Source organism: Giraffa tippelskirchi, chromosome 2 (genome assembly GCF_054371585.1).
Source record: "Giraffa tippelskirchi isolate mGirTip1 chromosome 2, T2T-mGirTip1v1.2.pri, whole genome shotgun sequence".
NCBI classification, from domain to species: Eukaryota; Metazoa; Chordata; class Mammalia; order Artiodactyla; family Giraffidae; genus Giraffa; species Giraffa tippelskirchi.
This window is the reverse complement of record NC_137276.1, coordinates 47535112-47559432: the sequence shown is the minus strand read 5'-3', so window position 1 is coordinate 47559432 and position 24321 is coordinate 47535112. Positions and strand designations below refer to the sequence as shown.

Here is a 24321-nt window from a genome sequence, read left to right as displayed (position 1 = left end):
TGGTGAACAAAACCATCCCAAAGAAAAAGAAAAGCAAGAAGGTGAAGTGGTTATCTGAGGAAGCTTTATGAATAGTGGAAGAATGAAGAGAAGCAAAAAGCAAGGAAGGGAGGGAAAGGTACATCCTTTGGGGGTAAATGGTATTTAAAAACCAACATCTGGGCAACAGGTATACTCATTGCTCCTTGATTGTTACTGTTGTTGGTCCTTTCAGCAGAATAAATTAAGAAATAATTTCTTATTGGTAAAAATTAAAGTTAATATTCATATCTGTAATTAAAATCTAATATCACAGAGTTCTTCTTTCTTCTCCCTGTTCTATATTCATATCTCCCTTTTTTCTCAGAAAACTGTCTTCCCAAACATCAATATGTTTACTCATCTTGGAATATTTAAATCAACTGTGTGTTCCTGGATTAAGGTCCACATGGTTGTGATAAATTGTTGTTCAGTTGCTCAGTCATGTCTGAGTCTTTGCAACCCCTTGGACTGCAGCATGCCAGACTTCTCTGTCCTTCAAACTCATGTCCATTGAGTTGGTGATGCCATCCAAGGATTTCGTCCTCTGTCATCCCCTTCTCCTTCTGCCTTCTGTCTTTCCCAGCCTCAGGGTCTTTTCCAATGAGTTGGCTCTTTGCATCAGGTAGCCAGAGTATTGGAGCCTCACCTTCAGCATCAGTCCTTCCAAAGAATATTTAGGATTGATTTCCTTTAGGATTAACTGATTTGATCTCCTTGCAGTCCAAGGGACTCTCAGAGCCTTCTCCAACACCATAGTTCAAAAGCATCAATTCTTCAGCACTCAGGCTGCCGTCTGTGGGGTCGCACAGAGTCGGACACGACTAAAGTGACTTAGCAGCAGCAGCAGCAGCCCTCTTTTATGGTCCAACTCTGACATATGTACGTGACTACTGGAAAAACCATATCTTTAATGATAGGTACCTTTATCGGCAAAGTAATGTCTGCTTTTTAATAAGCTATCTAGGTTTGTCATAGTTTTTCTTCCAAGGAGCAAGCATCTTTTAATTTCATGGCTACAGTCACTGTCCACAGTGATTTTGGAGCCCAGGAAAATAAAGTCTGTCACTGTTTCCATTGTTTTCCCATCTATATGCCATGAAGTGATGAGAGCAGATGCCATGATCTTAGTTTTTTGAATGTTAAGTTTCAAGCCAGCTTTTTCACTCTCCTCTTTCACCTACATCAGGAGGTTCTGTAGTTGCTCTTCATTTTCTGCCATTAAAATGGTATTATCTGCATATCTGAGGTTATTGATATTTCTTCCAGCAGTCTTGATTCTAGCTTGTGATTCATCCAGCCTGACATTTCACATGATGTACTCTGCATACAAGTTAAATAAACAGTGTGACAATATACGCCTTTATGCACTCCTTTCCCAATTTTAAACCAGTGTGTTGTCCATGGTTGGTTCTAACTGTTGCTTCTTGACCTTCATACAGATTTCTCAGGAGGCAGGTAAGGTGGTCTGGTACTCTCATCTCTTTAAGAATTGTCTGCAGTTTGTTGTGACCCATACAGTCAAAGACTTTAGCATAGTCAATGAAGCAGATGTTTTTCTGGAATTCTCTTGCTCTTTCTGTGATCCAGCAGACGTTGGCAATTTGATCTCTGGTTCCTCTGCCTTTTCTAAATCCAGCTTGTACATCTGGAAGTTCTCAGTTCATTTACTGTTGAAGCCTATTTTGGAGGATTTTGAGTATAATAACCTTGCTAGCATGTGAAATGAGTACAATTGTAGGGTAGTTTGAACATTCTTTGGCATTGCCCTTCTTTGGGATTAGAATGAAAACTGACCTTTTCCAGTCCAGTGGCCACTGCTGAGTTTTCCAAGTTTGTTGGCATATTTGGATTTGGTTTCTTAGTGTTTTTATTAAAGATTTCTTTGACTGTGTTCATTTGAGATAATTGCCTATAGTTTTAAGTCTTCGTTGAGGTTTTTAAAAATGAATATGCTGGCTTCATAAAGTGAGCGGGGAAATGTTCCCTACTTTTCTTGGTAAAACTGGTATCTTTCTGTAAATGTTGGATAGAATATACTAATGAGCACATTTTGGCTTCAATTGTCTCAGTATATTTAAAAATATGAAATCAATGTTTTTGGTACACATAAAAAGTTAGTGCTAAGTTGTGTCCGACTCGTGTGATCCCATGAGCCCTAGTCCAACAGGTTCCTCTGTCCATGGGATCCTCCAGGCAAGAATACTGGAATCGGTTGCGTTTTCCCTCTCCAGGGGAGCTTCCTGACCCAGGAACTGAACCCAGGTCTCCTGCATTGCGGGCAGATGCTTTACTGACTGAGCTGCGCAGGAAGCCTTTGGTATACATCAGTTCAGTTCAGTCAGTCAGTCATGTCCGACTCTTTTCGACCCCATGGACTGCAACACACCAGGCCTCCCTGTCCATCACCAACTCCAGGAGTTTACTCAAACTCATGTCCATTGAGTCAGTGATGCCATCCAACCATCTCATCTTCTGTTGTCCAATTCTCTTCCCACCTTCAATCTTTCCCAGCATCAAGATCTTTTCTTTTTTTTTTTTTTTTCCACTTTAAAAAAAAATAAATTATTTATTTTAGTTGGGGGCTAATTACTTTACAATATTGTAGTGGTTTTTGCCATACATTGACATGAATCAGCCATGGGTTTACATGTGTTCCCCATCCTGAACCCCCCTCCCACCTCCCTCCCCTTCCTATCCCTCTGGGTCATCCCATTGCCCCAGCCCTGAGCATTTGTCTCATGCATCGAACCTGGAATGGTGTTCTGTTTCACATATGATAATATACATGTTTCAATGCTATTCTCTCAGAACGTCCCACCCTCACCTTCTCCCTCAGAGTCCATAAGACAGTTCTATGCATCTGTGTCTCTTACTGTCTCGCATATAGGGTTATTGTTACCATCTTTCAAATTCCATATGTATGCATTAGTATACTGTATTGGTGTTTTTCTTTCTGGCTTACTTCACTCTGTATAATGGGCTCCAGTTTCATCCATCTCAATAGAACTGATTCAAATGTATTCTTTTTAATGGCTGAGTAATATTCCATTGTGTATATGTACCACAGCTTCCTTATCCATTCATCTGCTGATGGACATCTAGGTTGCTTCCATGTCCTGGCTATTGTAAACAGTGCTGCAATGAACATTGGGGTACACGTGTCTCTTTCAATTCTGGTTTCCTCGGTGTGTATGCCCAGCAGTGGGATTGCTGGGTCATATGGCAGTTCTATTCCCAGTTTTTTAAGGAATCTCCACACTGTTCTCCATAGTGGCTGTACTAGTTTGCATTCCCACCAACAGTGTAAGAGGGTTCCCTTTTCTCCACACCCTCTCCAGCATTTATTGCTTGTAGACTTCTGGATAGCAGCCATTCTGACTGGTGTGAGATGGTACCTCATTGTGGTTTTGATTTGCATTTCTCTAATAATGAGTGATGTTGAGCATCTTTTCATGTGTTTGTTAGCCATCTGTATGTCTTCTTTGGAGAAATGTCTGTTTAGTTCTTTGACCCATTTTTTGATTGGGTCGTTTATTTTTCTGGAATTGAGCTGCAGGAGTTGCTTGTATATTTTTGAGATTAATTGTTTGTCTGTTGCTTCGTTTGCTATTATTTTCTCCCATTCTGGAGGCTGTCTTTTCACCTTACTTATAGTTTCCTTTGTTGTGCAAAAGCTTTTAATTTTAATTAGGTCCCGTTTGTTTATTTTTGCTTTTATTTCCAATATTCTGGGAGGTGGATCATGGAGGATCCTGCTGTGATTTATGTCGGAGAGTGTTTTGCCTATGTTTTCCTCTAGGAATTTTATAGTTTCTGGTCTTACGTTTAGATCTTTAATCCATTTTGAGTTTATTTTTGTGTATGGTGTTAGGAAGTGTTCTAGTTTCATTCTTTTACAAGTGGTTGACCAGTTTTCCCAGCACCACTTGTTAAAGAGATTGTCTTTTCTCCATTGTATATTCTTGCCTCCTTTGTCGAAGATAAGGTGTCCATAGGTGCGTGGATTTATCTCTGGGCTTTCTATTTTGTTCCATTGATCTATATTTCTATCTTTGTGCCAGTACCATACTGTCTTGATGACTGTAGCTTTGTAGTAGAGCCTGAAGTCAGGCAGGTTGATTCCTCCAGTTCCATTCTTCTTTCTCAAGATTGCTTTGGCTATTCAAGGTTTTTTATATTTCCATACAAATTGTGAAATGATTTGTCTTAGTTCTGTGAAAAATACCGTTGGTAGCTTGATAGGGATTGCATTGAATCTATAGATTGCTTTGGGTAGTATACTCATTTTCACTATATTAATTCTTCCAATCCATGAACACGGTATATTTCTCCATCTGTTTGTGTCCTCTTTGATTTCTTTCATCAGTGTTTTATAGTTTTCTATATATATAAGTCTTTTGTTTCTTTAGGTAGATATATTCCTAAGTATTTTATTCTTTTTGTTGCAATGGTGAATGGTATTGTTTCCTTAATTTCTCTTTCTGTTTTCTCATTATTGGTGTATAGGAATGCAAGGGATTTCTGTGTGTTAATTTTATATCCTGCAACTTTACTATATTCATTGATTAGCTCTAGTAATCTTCTGGTAGAATCTTTAGGGTTTTCTATGTAGAGGATCATGTCATCTGCAAACAGTGAGAGTTTTACTTCTTCTTTTCCTATCTGTATTCCTTTTATTTCTTTTTCAGCTCTGATTGCTGTGGCCAAAACTTCCAAAACTATGTTGAATAGTAGTGGTGAAAGTGGGCACCCTTGCCTTGTTCCTGACTTTAGGGGAAATGCTTTCAATTTTTCACCACCGAGGATAATGTTTGCTGTGGGTCTGTCAAATATAGCTTTTATTATGTTGAGGTATGTTCTTTCTATTCCTGCTTTCTGGAGGGTTTTTATCATAAATGGATGTTGAATTTTGTCAAAGGCTTTTTCTGCATCTATTGAGATAATCATATGGTTTTTATCTTTCAATTTGTTAATGTGGTGTATTACATTGATTGATTTGCAGATGTTGAAGAAACCTTGCATTCCTGGGATAAAGCCCACTTGGTCATGATGTGTGATCTTTTTAATATGTTGTTAGATTCTGTTTGCTAGAATTTTATTAAGGATTTTTACATCTATGTTCATCAGTGATATAAGCCTGTAGTTTTCTTTTTTTGTGGCATCTTTGTCTGGTTTTGGAATTAGGGTGATGGTGGCCTCAGAATGAGTTTGGAAGTTGACCATCTTCTACAATTTTCTGGAAGAGTTTGAGTAGGATAGGTGTTGCTGCTGCTGCTGCTAAGTCGCTTCAGTCGTGTCCGACTCTGTGCGACCCCATAGACGGCAGCCCACCAGGCTCCGCTGTCCCTGGGATTCTCCAGGCAAGAATACTGGAGTGGGTTGCCATTTCCTTCTCCAGTGCATGAAAGGGAAAAGTGAAAGTGAAGTCGCTCAGTCGTGTCCAACTCCTAGCAACCCCATGGGTCTGCAGCCTACCAGGCTCCTCCACCCATGGGATTTTCCAGGCAAGAGTACTGGAGTGGGGTGCCATTGCCTTCTCCGAGGATAGGTGTTAGCTCTTCTCTAAATTTTTGGTAGAATTCAGCTGTGAAGCCGTCTGGTCCTGGGGTTTTGTTTGCTGGAAGATTTCTGATTACAGTTTCGATTTCCGTGCTTGTGATGGGTCTGTTAAGATCTTCTATTTCTTCCTGGTTCAGTTTTGGAAAGTTATACTTTTCTAAGAATTTCTCCATTTCTTCCAAGTTGTCCATTTTATTGGCATATAGCTGTTGGTATCGAGATCTTTTCTTTTTTTTTTTTTTTTATAAATTTATTCAAGATCTTTTCAAATGAGTCAGTTCTTTGCATTAGGTGGACAAAGTACTGGTATACATAGGACAACTTAAATTTTCTATTCTCTGTCTAAAGATGTTTGTACACTTTATCTAAGTTTTTTTTTTTTTAATAAGTTTAATTTATTTTTGGCTATGCTGGGTCTTCATTGCTGCATAGGCTTTTCTCTAGTTGCAGTGAGCTGGCACTACTCTTTGTTGTGGTGTGTGGGCTTCTTACTGTGGTGGCTTCTTTTGTTGCAGAGAATGGACTCTAAGGTGCATGGGCTTCAGTGCTTGTAGCACGTTGGCCCAGTAGTTGCAATTCCTGGGCTCTAGAGTGCAGGCTCAGTAGTTGTGGCACATGGGCTTAGTTGCTCTGTGTCATGTGGGACCTTTCTGGACCAAGGATCGAACCTATGTCTCCTGCATTGACAGGTGAATTTTTTACCACTGAGCCACCGGGGAAACCCATAAGTTGTTGAATTTATTAGTGTGAAATTCATAATTCTTTTATGCTTTTAATGTTTGTAGCATTTGTAGTGACTTCTCATCTTTCATTTATTTCTAATAATGATTATTTGTTTTCCTTGATCTGTCTAGCTAGAGGTTTATCAGTTTTATTGATCTCAGACAACCATTTAGTTTCACTGATTCTTTTCTGTTGTCTATTTTTATTGCACTGATTTTTTTTTTGCTCCTGTCTTTCTTTAATCTTTTTTTTTCTGTATCTTAAGTTGGAACTTCTTTCTTTTGCAATATAAGCATTTAAAACTATGCATTTTTCTCTAAGCACTAAATGGTACTTTTAGGTGCATTTCACAATTTTGATATGTTGGTTTCATTATCACCTAGTTAAAATATTTCCTAATTTCCCTTGTGAATTTTGATCCATGGATTAGTTAGAAGTGTGTTTAAAGTGAAGTCGCTTAGTTGTGTCTGACTCTTTGTGACCCCATGGACTGTAACCCACCAGACTTCTCTGACCATGGGATTTTCCAGGCAAGAATATTGGAGTGGGTTGCCATTTCCTTCTCCAGGAGAAGTGTGTTTACTTTCTGTCTATTTGGTATTTTCCCAGATGTCTTATTATTACTTCCATTGTGGTCAGAGAATATTCTCTGTGTGATTTATTTTCTGTAGTACAGCAGATGGTCAGTTTTGATAAAAGTTCCATTTATACATGAAAAAATATATATATTCTGTTGGATGTAGTATTCTATAAGTGTCAGTGTAGTCAAGTTGTTTGATACTGTTGTTCAAGTTTTATATATCAATACTAATGTTCTGAATACTTTTTTTTATGAATGATTGAGATAGTAATTGTGAGTCTGTCTTTTCAGTTTTTGTTTCATGTATTTTGAAACTTTGCTACCATTGTGTCTTAATGAATTGACCTTATCATTATGGCATGTCGTTTACATACAATATTTCTTTTCTTGAAGTCTATATGACATTAGCATAACTTGATATATAAGAATATTAGTATATCAACTTTCTTATGAGTAGTATATCTTTTTTTAATCCCCCATCCTTTTAACCATTTTTGTTTTTGTGTTTCAATTTTGTATTAAAATGTCTTAGGAATTTTTTTTTTTCCATACTATTTATCATTCTCTGGGCTTCCTGGCTCTATAGTTTGTTTTTATTAGTTTTAGAACATTTTGGACATTGTCATTTTGGTCATTAAAAAAATCTTTTTAATAACTTGGTTACATAATTGAGATTATACAGAGTATGTAATTATTTAGTGTATATGTTTTCCTGTGTCAAGTATGTTTTCTATTAATGAAAGCAAAATATGTTTATTATTGAAATTTCTGGGAAAAGTTACCAAAAAAAAAAAAAAAGTTAAAAATTACCTACACTATTCCATCCACAGATAGAAATTTTAACATGTAGTTATTTTTTTGTGTGTTTCAATTTGGGTAATTTCTGTTGCACGCATGTGTGTGTGCTAAGTCGCTTCACTGTGGCCTGCCAGGCTCCTCTGTCCCTATGGATTCCTTGTCCCCACATTTACTGATTTCTTCCTCTGTTGTTTTATGTCTACTGGTAAACCAATAGAAAGCAGTTTTTAATCTCTCTTACCATGTTTTTTATTTCTTACATTCCATTAACTCAAAATTTATCTGTGCTGAAATTACGCATCTTTTCATGCATGTCTTACCTTTCCTGTTACAGTTTTTAATACATTAATTATGGTTATTTTAAGTTTGATAATTATAACATCAGTGTAATCTCTGAAACTGTTCTGTATGTTGTATTATCTCTTGGCAGTGTTTTTTCCCTTAGTTTTTTATATGACTTGTGCTTTTTTAATTAAAATCTGGATATCATATGTAGGACTGAAGTAACTGAGGCAAAAACAGTATTTATGCCTGAAATGAATATACCTCTTCTGCTAGGCTGTTAATGTTGGTGATTGAACCAGTCTAGTCAGGAGTAGAGCCAAGTTTGAATTCTGTTGTTGTAGTTACCTTCTGTTGTGGATTGACTGTTGTGCTCTCCAAAATTAATATATTGAATCACTAACTCCCAGTATGATTGTATTTGGAGACAGGGCCTTTAAGATTAATGAGGAGAGGCCTCAACACATCTTCAGTTAGTTCCGTTGCTCAGTCATGTCCGACTCTTTGCTACTCTATGGACTGCAGCACTCCAGGCTTCCCTGTCCATCACCAACTCCCAGAGCTTGCTCAAACTCATGTCCATTGAGTCAGTGATGCCATCCAACCATCTCATCCTCTGTCGTCCCCGTCTCCTCCTGCTTTCAATCTTTCCCAGCATCAGGATCTTTTCCAGTGAGTCAGTTTTTTGCATCAGGTGGCCAAAGTATTGGAGTTTCAACCTGTCTTGGCTGTCTCTTTTTAAGTTTTGTCTCCTCCCCCCTCCTCTCCCCTATGCAAATTAGGGCTAGCTAGGAAGGGGGCGTGTTTGTTTCACCTGAGGAATTGGTACTGGGATTTTCTTTTGTTCTATTTTTAAGGGCTTTTCCCTTTGTCTTTTCACTTCAGTTCAGTCGCTCAGTCGTGTCTGACTCTTTGCGACCCCATGAACTGCAGCACGCCAGGCCTCTCTGTCCATCACCAACTCCCAGAGTCTACCCAAACCCATGTTCATCGAGTCGGTGATGCCATCCAACCATCTCATCCTCTGTCGTCCCCTTCTCCTCCCGCCCCCAATCCTACCCAGCATTAAGGTCTTTTCCAATGAGTCAACCCTTCGCATGAGGTGGCCAAAGTATTGGAGTTTCAGCTTCAACATCAGACCTTCCAATGAACACCCAGGATTGATCTCTTTTAGGATGGATTGATTGGATCTCCTTGCAGTCCAAGGGACTCTCAAGAATCTTCTCCAACACCACAGTTCAAAAGCATCAATTCTGCGGGACTCAGCTTTCTTCACCGTCCAACTCTCACATCCATACATGACCACTGGAAAAACCATAGCCTTGACTAGACGGACTTTGTTGGCAAAGTAATGTCTCTGCTTTTAAATATGCTATCTAGGTTGGCCATAACCTTCCTTCCAAGGAGTAAGCGTCTTTTAATTTCATGGCTGCAATCACTATCAGCAGTGATTTTGGAGCCCCCAAAAATAAAGTCTGACACGGTTTCCACTGTTTCCCCATCTATTTCCCATGGAGTGATGGGACCAGATGCCATGATCTTAGTTTTCTGAACGTTGAGCTTTAAGCCAACTTTTTCACTCTCCTCCTTCACCTTCATCAAGAGGCTCTTTAGTTCTTCTTCACTCTCTGCCATAAGGGTGGTGTCATCTGCATATCTGAGGTTATTGATATTTCTTCCGGCAATCTTGATTCCAGCTTGTGTTTCTTCCAGCCCAGCATTTCTCATGATGTACTCTGCATATAAGTTAAATAAGCAGGGTGACAATATACAGCCTTGACGGACTCCTTTTCCTATTTGGAACCAGTCTGTTGTTCCATGTCCGGTTCTAACTGTTGCTTCCTGACCTGCATCCAGGTTTCTCAAGAGACAGGTCAGATGGTCTGGTATTCCCATCTCTTTCAGAATTTTCCACAGTTTATTGTGATCCACACAGTCAAAGGCTTTGGCACAGTCAATAAAGCAGAAATAGATGTTTTTCTGGAACTCTCTTGCTTCTTCGATGATCCAGCGGATATTGGCTGGATCTTTGTCTTTTAGCCATTCCTTTTTCTTATTATAGGACTTCCCTGGTGGCTTAGAGGTTAAAGCGTCTGCCTCCAATGCGGGAGACCTGGGTTCGATCCCTGGGTCGGGAAGATCCTCTGGAGAAGGAAATGGCAAACCACTCCAGTATTCTTGCCTGGAGAATCCCATGGATGGAGGAGCCTGGTAGGCTACGGTCCACGGGGTCGCAAAGAGTCGGACACGACTGAGCGACTTCCCTTCCTTCCTTCCCTTTTCTTATTATAACTAAGCAAGATCATAAGGTGGGGCTTGATCCGATAGGATTAGTGTCCTTATAAAAAATAGACATGAGAGCGTATACTCTGTTTCCCCACCATGTGAAGACACAGTGAGAAGGTGGCTGTACACAGGCCTCTTGCCAAGGTACCTGGCACCATGATCTGGGCCTTCTAGCTCTATAACTGTGAGAAAATAGACTTGCGTTGTTTAAGCATCCAGTCTTTGGTATTTCAGAAGTACAAGCAGACTAATATACCTTTAGTGTATCATGGGCTTGAAACTCCTCTGTTGTAATCTTATGTTTAGAGTGAGAGTGATTTGCTGGAGGATTTTTCTCAATATTCCTTTCCAGCCCTCTGCTTTAGGTCTTCTTTGCACCCATGCTTCAGAAGTGTTTTTTCTCTTTGTTCATGCCCCTCCTCCATATGTAGACTACTGTTGCTTATTGCTGACAGATGGTGTCAGAAACTGAGAGCTGCCCCAGGGTGTGGATTTAAGGGCTCAGTAATTTCATGTGCTAATGAGGGCGGTGAGTATTCTTGTTAGGTCTGGGAAGGGTGGGGATTTCCCAGGATTTGGGCCACTGCCCACCTTCTGACCTTTTATGATCTATCTTGTAACTGTCTCAGCTTAAGTGGGGGTGATTTTTAGTACTGGTTGTGGTTGTATGTGTTCAGTTGTGTCCGACTCTTTCAACCCCATGGCCTGTAGCACACCAGGCTCCTCTGTCCATGGAATTTTGCAGGCAAGAATATTGGAGTGGGTTACCATTCTCTTTTCCAGGGGATCTTCCCGACCCAGGGATCGAACAAACTCATGTCTCTTATGTCTCCTGCATTGACAGGCAGGTTCATTACCAACTGTACCACCTATTACAATGAAGGTATAATGAACTAAAGGTCAGTGATTGGACTGTTCTCAGAGCCACATTAGTTTTAGCTGGTTCCAGCCAGTCTGGATCCCAAGGGTTGCACCCCTTCATTTATCTAGCATGTGTGACCTACCCTTTTCCCTCCTGTCTCTTGCTCCTTTTTTGTGTGTGTGTGTGTGGGAGACAAACTCTTTAGCAAGTGAGTTTCTTTTTCTTCCCCCAGCAATAGACCACCTCTGGAGTCAGGACTCATTATGATTTTATGTTCCCTCTTTGCCTGCAGGATTAAAGGATTTTTTTCTCTTAGTATTTTGCCCATCTTTGTGCTTTGGGGGCAACATGATTTACTGCCCTTACCCTAGAAGCTTAAGAATTTTGTTCACAGGGGAAAAGGTTCTGGGAGGAACTGTTTTTTCCTGTAGTTGTGTTACCTGAAAAATTAGTTTTCTCTTGGTGGGTGTTGAGCCAAAAGACATAACCAAGTCAAAGATCAGGAGAAGAAGGATTTATTACCTGCAGTAAGTAAGGAGCTCTTTCCCATAGTGGTGTCTCCCTAAATGGTAAAATTGGGGAAACTTTAAGTTAAGGATGTATGGAATATTCATGGAGGGGCTTGAGCAGAGAATTCAGTTTAGAATTGGGGCAGAGATTGATAGAGTCCAAGTTTTAGTTGATTGAAATTATAGAGGATTCGAAGAGGAAACCTCATCATTCCATCCTTCATTTAAGTAGGGGTGTAGTTCCTGAACAACTATGATTTGTATCAGATTGTTATATATATAGCTTGAGGAAGAACTAGGCCTTTATCACTGAACTATTGTTTCTTGGGGCTTCCCTGGTGGTTGAGAAGGTAAAGAATCCATCTGCAATGCGGAAGATCTGGGTTCGATCCCAGGGTTGGGAAGAACCCTGGAGGAGGAAATGGCAACCCACTCCAGTATTCTTGCCTGGAGAATCCCCATGGACAGAGGAGCCTGGCAGGCTACTGTCCATAGGGTTGCAAAGAGTGGAACACTAGTAAGCGGCTAAGCACAGCACAGCACATTGTTTCTTGACTGCTTTTCCTTTGTTCCTGCAGTCCTTCACTTCTCGTATTGTTCAGTTGCTAAGTTGTGACTCTTTGTGACCCCATGAACTGCAGCATTCCAGGCTTCCCTGTCCTTCACTATCTCCCAGAATTTACTCAAACTCTTGTCCGTTAAGCCGGTGATGCCATCCAACTTCCCTTAAGATTAATTACTGGGTCCTGTTCAAGGGCAAGCATTGTGGCCAGGCTTAGATCCCCAAACGACTTAGACCTAAAATGGTTTCTCTTATGTCAAGAAAGCTGTGCCTAGTTCTTTTTCTCCAGGGACTCCCTGCCCTATCTGCATACAGGAATGGTATCTGCTTCCTCAAGGACTGTACTTTTGAGGATTGCTTTTTATCTTTTTATTGAGTTTTTTTTTTTTTTTTCTTTTACTCCAGTCTTTCTCTTGGACACAGAGGGGTTTCTGAAAAAGATGTTGCAAGTGTTTTGTAACTTTTCGAAGTCAGTATTCTCTCCCTAACCTGTATTTTGTTATTGTTAACTGTTTGTTAAAATATTAGCTGAATTATTCTTACTTTCTTGTAAGGTAGTCTCATCTTCCTGCCGTGTGCTACCGTAAGCGAGGGAGTGCTCCCATCAGGCATATCATAGTGGTTAGATTTTATGTTTGTAGTTTACAGTCTCAGTGCTCTAATGGTTTCAAGAAAAGTTATAATTTTGTAGATTATCTAACTTTTCCTTAATTTTAGATGGGAGTGGTGTTCTTTCAGCTTTTTGTATCCTGTGTAGAAGTGGAAGTCCAGAATTATTTTTCTGACCCATTCTCTTTTCTCCTTATGATACTCCAACTATGTATTTGTTAGAAGGCTTGATACTATCCTACAGGCTTCTAGTGCTTTATTCCATTTTTCTTTTTAGATACTTGTTCTCTCACTGCACTAATTTAGATATTTTCTATAGACCTCCCTTAAAGTTTATTATCAGTCCCTTTGATTGCCTGTTCTTAATCATCTGCTGATAATTGTATTTCAGATACTGTGTCTTTTTACTTCTAGAATTTCTTTTGGTTCTTTTTTAGACTTTGCATTTCTCCTGAAGTATCTATTCAGTGTTTATATCCATTTTTCCTATAGTTTCTATTGCATCATACTTAATAATTGTTGTAACATCCTTGTTTGCTAGTTATAAGTACTTGTTCATCTATGTGTCATCATCTGTTGACTGTGTTTTCTTTTGGTTATACTTCACACTTCCTTCTTTTGGTATGTCTCAATTTTTAAATTGAATTTTGGATATCTTATTTAAAAAACAGTGGGAAGAAAGAAAAGAACCCTGGGAAGTGAAATATACTATTTTTTGTTTTGTTTTGTTGCACATAGAGTATAAGCCCTTCCCTCTGTTTAGAGTGAGGTACTGATAAATCATATTCCCTCTAGAATTTAGTTGAACTGGTGCTGGGCTGCAGTCTTAGATTCAGTTCATGTGGTGTTGGCTCAGCCTTCCAAAATGTTTTTTTTCTTATCATGACTGTTTTTCAGCTGTGAGGGATTTGGCTGCCGTGTAAGATACTATTGGTTTACTTTTAGATCCTATAATTCATTCACTGGGAGAATGTCTGGTATTACTATCTCCTTCTCCATGGCTGCTTTCTCTGAAAACCTGGAGTGGTATTTTTCAGAGTGAATAGTGTGGGAGAATTGCTGGATCAAGCAATCTGTTTCTGTGTTAGGACTATTGTCTCTAATCCATCCTGCTACCCCACACTGTTGTCTGCAGTCTGATTTCTGCTTGCCTGCTAAAATGTTTGTCTAATGGCAGATTCACCTGTATCTAGATGAGGTGTCTGCCTCAAGGTGGGGAACCTTCATAGTTTTCTCTTCACTTATAAATGCTCCCTGACCCCTCCAAATTCAGCTCATCAATCCTTTTTTCTAAGTAAAGTATTTTTAAGGTTTATTTATTTATTAATTTTTGGCTGTCCTGGGTCTACATTGCTGCACACGCTTTTGTCTAGTTGCAGAGAGGGGGCTAATCTGTAGTTTTGGTGCATAAGCTTCTCATTATGATGGCTTCTCTTGAGGAGCACAGGCTCTAGGGCTCGTGGGCTTCAGTAGTTGTGGCATAAAGGCTCAGTATCAGCTCCTGGGCTCTAGAACACAGGCTCAGTAGTTGTGGCGCAGGGGCCTAGTTGCCCTGCGGCATGTGGGATCTTCCTGGATCAGGGATCGAACCTGTGTTTCTTACATTGGCAGGCTGATTGTTTACCACTGAGCCATCAGGAAGCTCCAAGTCTTTTTTTATGTCTACCTTTATTCGTTAGCCCATTGGAAATGTTTGTTACCATGGTCGTGAAGGCTTTCTCAGCCTTTGGGAACAGTATTTCTCTTCAGTAACTTTTAGCTATATTAGACTGTTCTTTGAAGTCCCAAAATCTTTTCATTGCTTACCAACCAATCTTACCCATATGAATTAATGTTTACCTTCCTTATATTCTATAAGTAGCACTTAAACAAACTCAATTACTGTATCTTTTAGGTTGATACTTTGTCTTTGTTGATTAAATTCTGCATTTTTGTCCTTAAAAATTCCTAACACTTGCCAAAGAAATAGAAACTTAAGTAGTGTATTTCATTAAAATTGGAAATAGATTTATTTGAGCTCTGTTGTGTTCTAACTGGCATGATTTTATGAAATCTCAATATATGAAAATTTAAGATTTTCATATATAAATGAAAAACAGTCTCCCCTTTGAGTGGGCATATCATAAGATGGTGCCCCTTCCTGTCCAGGCTTGGTGCCTGATTTCAATCCCTACATTTCGCATTGGCTCGGTGCCCTCACGCTGTAAGTACAGCTGTACACAGTGCATCTGACTCAGGAAAAAACTTTAGTTGCTTTCTTATAACAGATGAGAGAAACTTAAAAAATGGGAAATTCATATAGAACCATTGTCAACTTTTTTTTGTTTGCTTATAAAAGTGGGATCAGTTTATGTTACTGCTTTTAATTTGCTTCTTGAAAGTGAAGGTCACTCAGCCGTGTCTGACTCTTTGCAACCCCATGGACTATACAGTCCATGGAATAGTCCAGGCCAGAATACTGGGGTGGGTAGCCTTTCCCTTCTCCAGGGAATCTTCTCAACCCAGGGGTCAAACCCAGGTCTCCCGCATTGCAGGTGGATTCTTTACCAGCTGAGCCACAAGGGAAGCCCAAGAACATTGGAGTGGGTAGCCTATCCCTTTTCCAGCGGATCTTCCCGACTCAGGAATTGAACTGGGGTCTCCTGCATTGCAGGTGGATTCTTTACCCAACTGAGCTATCAGGGAGGCCCAATTTGCTTCTTATTTAACTATAAATTAACATCTCCTGGAAAGTCTATTATTGAAGAATTTCTATAAAAATTTAAATATGTTCTATTTATTAGAAAGTCTGAGGGGGCTATAAGGGGCATAACAGTTGGAGACAACAAAAGCAAGCTATTTAAAATTTGTGTTCCTGGTGCAGGCACTGAAATATGTTGTTTGAATGTTTCTGTTTCTGAAATAAGTAACAGGAAACTGTTAAATTTATGAAATTGGCTATTAAAGCATTTTAGAATATCTTATTTTTGTTCTGTAGGTATACTGCAACATCCAGATGGCACAGTTTTGAAACAATTGCAGCCACCTCCAAGGGGTCCAAGAGAGCTGGAATTTTATAATATGGTAAGTGAGGTAAGATTTGTTTTGTTGTATCCAAAATGCTTTTCATAGTTTTCTGCTGCTGACTCAGTAAGAAATACATTTGTTAGCATGTCTTATGGAGAAGCCTGGTAGGCTGCAGTCCATGGGGTTGCTAAGAGTCGGACATGACTGAGTGACTTCACTTTCATTTTTCACTTTCATGCATTGGAGAAGAAAATGGCAACCCGCTCCAGTGTTCTTGCCTAGAGAATCCCAGGGACGGCGGAGCCTGGTGGGCTGCCGTCTATGGGGTCGCACAGAGTCGGACACGACTGAAGCGACTTAGCAGCAGCAGCAGCAGCAGCAGCAGCAGCAGTATGCTGTGTATGTGACTGAAACAACAGCTCAAAAAAATACAATGTTTATCTTTATCAATATATTCTAGTATTTTGTATTCTATTTCATTTTTGAGCGATTATTTTGATATACTGAATTAATTTGGATTGATGGGTTTTGACCTACATTTTTGAAAAACACTTAGATGATAGACTGTATTTTTCAGAAATGCTGAGTTTAAATAAGTACTTTTTTTTTTTTACTACAGAATTTCTTAGAGCCTTGAACATGTTAGTGTGTACTATGAAACTCCAAAGGAGGGTAGAGGGGAAGGGTTGGGGGACAGTTAACATTTAATTAACCTTATTACTAGGAATAATTTTTAGAAGATTCACAATGTTTTATAACCATCACCTCTATCTAGTTACAAAACATTTTCACCACACACACCAAAAAAACCCTGTACCCATTAAGCCACGATGTCCTATTCCTCCCTCACCCCAATGTCTTCCACCCACCAACTTGCTTTCTATGGATTTAGCTATTCTTGTGTCTAGCTTCTTTTGTTGAGCATGTTTTTAAAGTCTGTGGCAGGCACTAGTACTTTGTTCCTTTTTGTGGCTGAGTAATACTCCCATTAAATTTACACACCACATTTTGTTTATTCATTCACTCATTGAAGGACATTTGGATTGTTTCCATCTTCTGGCTTTTGTAGATAAGGCTGTTATGAACATTTACGTATTGGTATTTGTTTGAATACCTGTTTCTAATTATTTTACATATTAGAATTGGATATGAAGTGGAATTACTGGGTCATATAGTAATTCTACATTTAATTAATTGAGAAACTGTCAAAAGTGTTTCCCAAAGTGGCTGCCCTATTTTACATTTTCACCACTAATATTTGAGGATTCCAGTTTCTCCATATCCTCATCAACACTTGTTAGTTTTGTTTTTGTTTTTAAATAGGCATTCAAGTGAGTGTGAAATGTTAATCTTATTGTAGTTTGCTTTGATTTTCTTATGTGACTTGTAAATATTTCCCCTATTCTCTGGGTTGTCTTCATTTTCTTGTTAGTGTCTTTTGAAGTGCAGACTTTTAGTGTCATATTTAATGTCATGAAGGTGTATGCTCATATTTTCTTCTAAGAATTTTATAACTTTACCTCTTAAATTTAGGTGCAAGTAAAAAGATAATGCAAAACAAAAAACAAGTACTTGATATTAATGCTTTACCAATTCATTTAACAACAACCTGTGAGTTAGGCACACTGTTCTTATCCTCATTTTATACTACAGTATGATTAGTCTAAATAATTTGACCAGGATCATTCAAATAGTTAATGATGGTCCCTGGGTTTGAACATAGGCAGTCTGGCTCTAGAATATGTCTTCAATTGCTGACACTTCCTCTTTTTCAAAGAAAATATTTTATATTTACTCTGTAAAAGTCTTGCACATACTTTGTTGGATTCATTCTAAGTTGGATTTATTCTTATTTTTTGTTTCTATCGTAAACAGTATTTTTTTGAGTTAAGTTTTCCAATGATTGCTAATACACAGGGATGAAATAGATATTTGCATGGTGTTCTTACATATAGTAATCTTGGTGAACTCTTAGTAACTTATAGTTATCTGAGACTTTCTAACAATTTTGGTTGCTTTCTGTATAGACGGTTACATCTTCTGTGACTGGAAGCTTTCTTTGTCTCTTTTGAATCTACATACTTCTGTTTGGGATTTCTATATAGTTCAGTGTGATGAACTGAAGCAATGTTGGGGGGATCGTCTCCTCATTTAGTAAAAGTGCTTCTAACATTTCCCTATTAAAGTATGACTTTCAAGCTAAGTTTTTGAGAGATACTTCTCCACAGATTAAGAAAAGTACTTTCTTTGTGAGTTAGGATTCTGTCAAGGAACAAGTGATGCACTCTGTCAGTTTAATGAAAGGACTGTTTACAATGTTGTAGTCAGAGTTTAAGTTCACCTGCAAGAGATAAGGCTATACCACCTGTAGGCTGGTCAGCATGGAGAGGGAGTGGTTGCTGGAACTCAGCAAGGTAACTTTGAGAGAAGACTTGGACTGATAAGGAGGGAACTAGAGAAGTAAATAAGTGACCTCAGGTCTTCACCAACCCCTCAGTCTCTTGTACCAGGAAGAGACAATGCAGGAGGGCAAAGATTTTCTGTATCTGTTGAAATGGTCATGAGTTTCCTCTTTTAATCTGTTAATGTGGTAAATACCCTTGTTGTTCATTTGCTAAGTTGTGTCTGACTCTTTTGACCCCATGAATTATATATAGCAAGCCAGGCTAGAGTTTGCTCAGACTCATGTCCATTGAATCAGTGATGCCATCCAACCATCTCATCCTTCGCCGCCCCCTTCTCCTCCTGCCCTCAGTCTTTCCCAGCATCAGGGTCTTTTCCAGTGAGTCAGCTCTTCATATCTAGTGGCCACAGGATTGGAGCTTTAGCTTCAGCATCAATCCTTCCAAAGAATATTCAGGGTTGATTTCCTTGCTGTCCAAGTGGACTCTCAAGGGTCTTCTCCAGCACTGCAGTTTGAAAGCATCACTTCTTTGGTGCTCAGCCTTCTTTATGGTCCAACTCTGACATTCATACATGACTACTGGAAAAACCATAGCTTTGACTTAGACGGACCTTTGTTGGCAAAGTGATGACTGTTTTTTAATACGCTGTCTAGCTTTATGATAGCTTTTCTTCCAAGGAGCAAACGTCTTGTAATTTTGTGGCTGCAGTAACTGTCCACAGTGATTTTTGAGCCCAGGAAAATAAAATCTGCCACTGTTTCCACTTTACCACTTTTTCCCCATCTATTTGCCATATAGTGATGGAAGCAAATGCCGCAATTTTAGTTTTTGAATGTTGAGTTTTAAGCCAGCTTTTTCACTCTCCTCCATGGAATTCTCCAGGCAAGAATACTGGAATGGGTAGCCATTCCCTTCTCCATGGGATCTTCCCAAGCCAGGGGTCGAACCCAGGTCTCCTGCATTGCAGGCAGATTCCTTACCATCTGAGCCACTGGGGAAGCCACTGGTAAATGCCATATTACCTTTGGTTTTTGAAATAAAATGTACTTGGACATGTCGTTTTTGTTTTTTAATAATATGCATTACTGGATTTTGTTTGCTAGTGTTATATATATAAGATTTTTTCCAGCTATGCTCATGAATGAGATTATTATTTTCTTCACATATTGTCCTTGTCTGGTTTTGATACCAAGTTTCTTTTAGCTTCATAAAATAAGTTTTGAGGGGCATTCCTTTTTCTTTTTGTGGAAGAATTTGTATCAGATAAGTATTTGATTCCTTAGACTTGATAAAACTTACCTATAAATTCATCAGAGCAGCCTGTTGACTTGTCTCTTTTTCTTCCGTAAGTCCTTTCCATCTTTCCTTTCTCTCATTTGTTCCTGGGAAGGGATATATTTTTTAACTAATGATTCGTTTCTTAAATGTTTTGATTTTCTTTGTTAATGTGGTATTAAAATATAGATTATAGTTTTATGTAATTATCCACCTGATAAAGTTCTTCATAGTATTTTTTAAAATGCTATGCTAGTTTAATTATCACTCCCTTTTTATTCCTGATATTGTTTATTTGCTGTTTTTTTCTGTGTTAGCTTGGCCCACAGCATTCTTTACTCTCCCTCTTTCACTATCTCTGTCCTCTAGGACTGGTCCTAAGTTCAGAGATCCTTTGGTTCAGGTCTTCAGAGTGGACCTCTGCGCCCAAATGTCACTGCTCAGCTTAGCACTTTGGGTTTCCTCTTTATTTTAGATCTCTGTGAATTTCCTTTTTTTAATCATGGGAGCTCAGCTATACATGTAAGAAATATTATATTTTATCCTACATTTCTAGGTACAGAGTTGTTTAGGTTATCTTGTTTGGCATATTGTAGTAAAGATCAGTCTTACTACTTTAAAAAAAAATATTTAACATAAGAGAAAGTTTACCTTTCTATTCTTCTAGTTCTTTTATCTTTTCACTTATATCGTGGACTTCTTCAGGTAAGCACATAGAGATATATTTGGCTCCTCCATCTTGTTAGGTCATCATGAACACTGTGTCTTCAATGTCTTTGTGCCAGGAACAAAGGGATAATAAGGTACACCCTGCTTTTAATTACTTTGGCCAGGAAGTGACTGATATCATTTCTGCTCACATTTCAATAGGGGAAGCTAGAAAATACAGTGTATCACGTTTGGTGAGTTTCTGCCATACTTGAGTTTATTCAATAGAATTATGTCATATATAACTACTTGATGTGAATGTGGTTTGACATATATAATTGGAATTCTGATACTGAGATTTCATAAGCGTTTTACATGAGTAAACTTAAATGGTTTTGAGTACTTAGGTAGACCATATTTGGCAAGAGTTAATGGGTAAGATGTCTTGCTAGTTATTATTATTATTAAACCTTTTACTTTGTATTGGAATATAGTCAATTAACAGTGCTGTGATAGTTTCAGGTGGACGGCAAAGGGACTCAGCATACATATACATGTATCCATTCTCCCCAAACTACCTTCCTATCCAGGCTGCCACATAACATTGAGCAGACTTCTCTGTGCTATACAGTAGGTCCTTGTTGATTTTCCATTGTAGATATAACAGTGTATACCTGTTATCCCAAACTCCCTAACTATTCCTTTCACCCACCCTTTCCCTGGCAACCACAAGTTCATTCCCTTAGTCTGTGAGTCTGAAACAAAATATTTTCTTTCTGCTTTTCTAGAAAAAAAATTAAAAATCTAGTTCCAGGATATCTGGATATTTCTGTTGTTTTCTATAATTATTACTGGTTATAAATCAAATAATTAAATGAACAATACTTAGACTTACATTGAGTTAAATGATACTTTTTTTTTTTAAGGTAAAATCACAGTTTCCTTACAGATATAAAATAAATACACGTTAAAGATTTTGAAAGTGATGTGAAAATATTGGCTCTCTGTGCGTTGATGCCGAATAGAAATATGGAAATAGTTATGGAGGAGAGAGAAAAAGTGGCTTTATTTCTTTGCCAGGCAAAGAGGGAACCCAGCAGGCTATCTCCTCAAGAACTGTGCCCCCATCCCTGGGCAATAGGGAAAGGTCTTAACAGACATGGGGTGGGGTAGGTGATAAGAATCAAAGCAGTGACTGGCTTGCATTCTTCTGATGGGTTAGTGGTGAGGTAAGTAGGAGTCAGGGTCATCAGCTTTCATGTTCAAACTTGTTTGGGGTCAAAACAGCTCAAAGATAGTATTGTGTGTATCCCTTGATAGGGAAACAGGGCCTTCCGTGAAGGGTGCTCTTGACTGTTTCTCCCTGGTCTCACTTCACCTCTCTTTCCTATTTAGTAACTGCTTGCATCTGCCCATTGGAACTCAGGGAAAGTCATGGAGGCTGAATGAAGCCTTTTTCACATAATCAAAGAAATGGGGAATCCGGAAAGGCTTTGTGCTCAGGAGCCCCGCAGGGCCCTACTTAGTATCAGAACTAAGCAGACATTAAAAACAGTTCAAAAGAAAAGTCAAAGAAGCACAAATCTATATGGCATAAAGTGAAGGTGAAATGAGTGTACATAGTTCAGTCGCTCAGTTGTGTCCGACTCTTTGCGACCCCATCAATCGCAGCACGCCAGGCCTCCCTGTCCATCACCAACTCCCAGAGTTTACCCAAACTCAAGTCCATCGAGTCAGTGATGCCACCCAGCCATCTTATCCTCTGTCGTCCCCTTCTCCTCCTGCCCCCAATCCTACCCAGCATTAGGGTCTTTTCCAATGAGTCAACTCTTCGCATGAGGTGGCCAAAGTATTGGAGTTTCAGCTTCAACATCAGTCCTTCCAGTGAACACCCAGGACTGATCTCTTTTAGGATGGACTGCTTGGATCTCCTTGCAGTCCAAGGGACTCTCAAGAGTCTTCTCCAACACCACAGTTCAAAAGCATCAATTCTTCTGCGCTCAGCTTTCTTCACAGTCCACCTCTCACATCCATACATGACTACTAAAAACCATAGCCTTGAATAGACGGACCTTTGTTGGTAAAGTAATGTCTCTGCTTTTTAATATGCTGTCTATGTTGGTCATAACTTTCCTTCCAAGGAGTAAGTAAGCGTCTTTTAATTTCATGGCTGCAATTACCATCTGCAGTGATTTTGGAGCCCAAAAAATAAAGTCTGCCACTGTTTCCACTGTTTCCCCATCTATTTCCCATGAAGTGATGGGACCAGATGCCATGATCTTAGTTTTCTGAATGCTGAGCTTTAAGCCAACTTTTTCACTCTCCTCTTTCACTTTCATCAAGAGGTTTTTTAGTTCCTCTTCACTTTCTGCCATAAGGGTGGTATCATCTGCATATCTGAGGTTATTGATATTTCTCCCGGCAATCTTGATTCCAGCTTGTGCTTCATCCAGCCCAGCGTTTCTCATGATGTACTCTGTAAATACAAATAAGCAGGGTGACAATATTCAGCCTTGCTGCTGCTGCTGCTGCTGTTAAGTCGCTTCATTTGTGTCCAACTCTTCCCAACCCCATGGACTGCAGCTTATCAGGCTCCTCCATCCATGGGACTTTGCAGGCAAGAGTACTGGAGTGGGTTGCCATTGCCTTCTCCAATACAGCCTTGACGTACTCCTTTTCCTATTTGGAACCAGTCTGTTGTTCCATGTCCGGTTCTAACTGTTGCTTCCTGACCTGCATACAGGTTTCTCAAGAGACAGGTCAGATGGTCTGGTATTCCCATCTCTTTCAGAATTTTCCACAGTTTATTGTGATCCACACAGTCAAAGGCTTTGGCATAATCAATAAAGCAGAAGTAGATGTTTTTCTGGAACTCTCTTGCTTTTTCAGTGATCCAGTGGATGTTGGCAATTTGATCTCTGGTTCCTCTGCCTTTTCTAAAACCAGCTTGAACATCTGCAAGTTCACGGTTCATGTATTGCTGAAGCCTGGCGTGGAGAATTTTGAGCATTACTTTACTAGCGTGTGAGATGAGTGCAATTGTGCGGTAATTTGAGCATTCTTTGGCATTGCCTTTCTTAGGGATTGGAATGAAAACTGACCTTTTCCAGTCCTGTGGCCACTGCTGAGTTTTCCAAATTTTCTGGGATATTGAGTGTAGCAGTTTCACAGCATCATCTTTCAGAATTTGAAATAGCTCAACTGGAATTCCATCCCCTCCACTAGCTTTGTTCGTAGTGATGCTTTTTAAGGCCGACTTGACTTCACATTCCAGGATGTCTGGCTCTAGGTGAGTGATCATACCGTCGTGATTATCTGTGTCGTGAAGATCTTTTTTGTACAGTTCTTCTGTGTATTCTTGCCACCTCTTCTTAATATCTTCTGCTTCTGTTAGGGCCATACCATTTCTGTCCTTTATCAAGCCCATCTTTGCTTGAAATGTTCCCTTGGTATCTCTAATTTTCTTGAAGAGATCTCTAGTCTTTCCCATTCTGTTGTTTTCCTTTATTTCTTTGCACTGATCACTGAGGAAGGCTTTCTTATCTTTCCTTGCTTTTCTTTGGAACTCTACATTCAAATGGGAATATCTTTCCTTTTCTCCTTTACTTTTCGCTTCTCTTCTTTTCACAGCTATTTCTAAGGCCTCCTCAGACAGCCATTTTACTCTTTTGCGTTTCTTTTCCATGGGGATGGTCTTGATCCCTTACTCCTGTACAATGTCACAAATCTCCGTCCATAGTTCGTCTGGCGCTCTTGTCTATCAGATCTAGTCCCTTAAATCTATTTCTCACTTCCACTGTATAATCATAAGGGATTTGATTTAGGTCATACCTGAATGGTCTAGTGGTTTTCCTAACCTTCTTCAATTTAAGTCTGAATTTGGCAATAAGGAGTTCATGATCTGAGCCACAGTCAGCTCCCGGTCTTGTTTTTGCTGACTGTATAGAGCTTCTCCATCTTTGGCTGCAAAGAATAGAATCAGTCTGATTTCGGCGTTGACCATCTGGTGATGTCCATATGTAGAGTCTTCTCTTGTGTTGTTGGAAGAGGGTGTTTGCTATGACCAGTGTGTTCTCTTGACAAAACTCTATTAGCCTTTTCCCTGCGTCATTCTGTACTCCAAGGCCAAATTTGCCTGTTACTCCAGGTGTTTCTTGACTTCCTACTTTTGCATTCCAGTCCCCTATAATGAAAAG

General features: G+C 39.3%; 1 protein-coding gene across 4 annotated transcripts in view; it reads left to right on the top strand.

Moving 5' to 3' along the window:
• Window positions 1-24321, top strand: part of IPMK (inositol polyphosphate multikinase) — a 71001-nt gene that overhangs the window by 9678 nt on the left and 37002 nt on the right. For 2 of the 4 annotated variants that reach the window (XM_081559976.1, XM_081559955.1), the window contains exon 2: window positions 15769-15854. In XM_081559976.1, the coding sequence (XP_081416102.1) occupies window positions 15769-15854 (86 nt within the window). Of the gene's footprint in view, window positions 1-15768; window positions 15864-24321 lie in introns of all 4 variants that reach the window. The other 2 variants (XM_081559966.1, XM_081559944.1) reach the window with 1 other exon arrangement.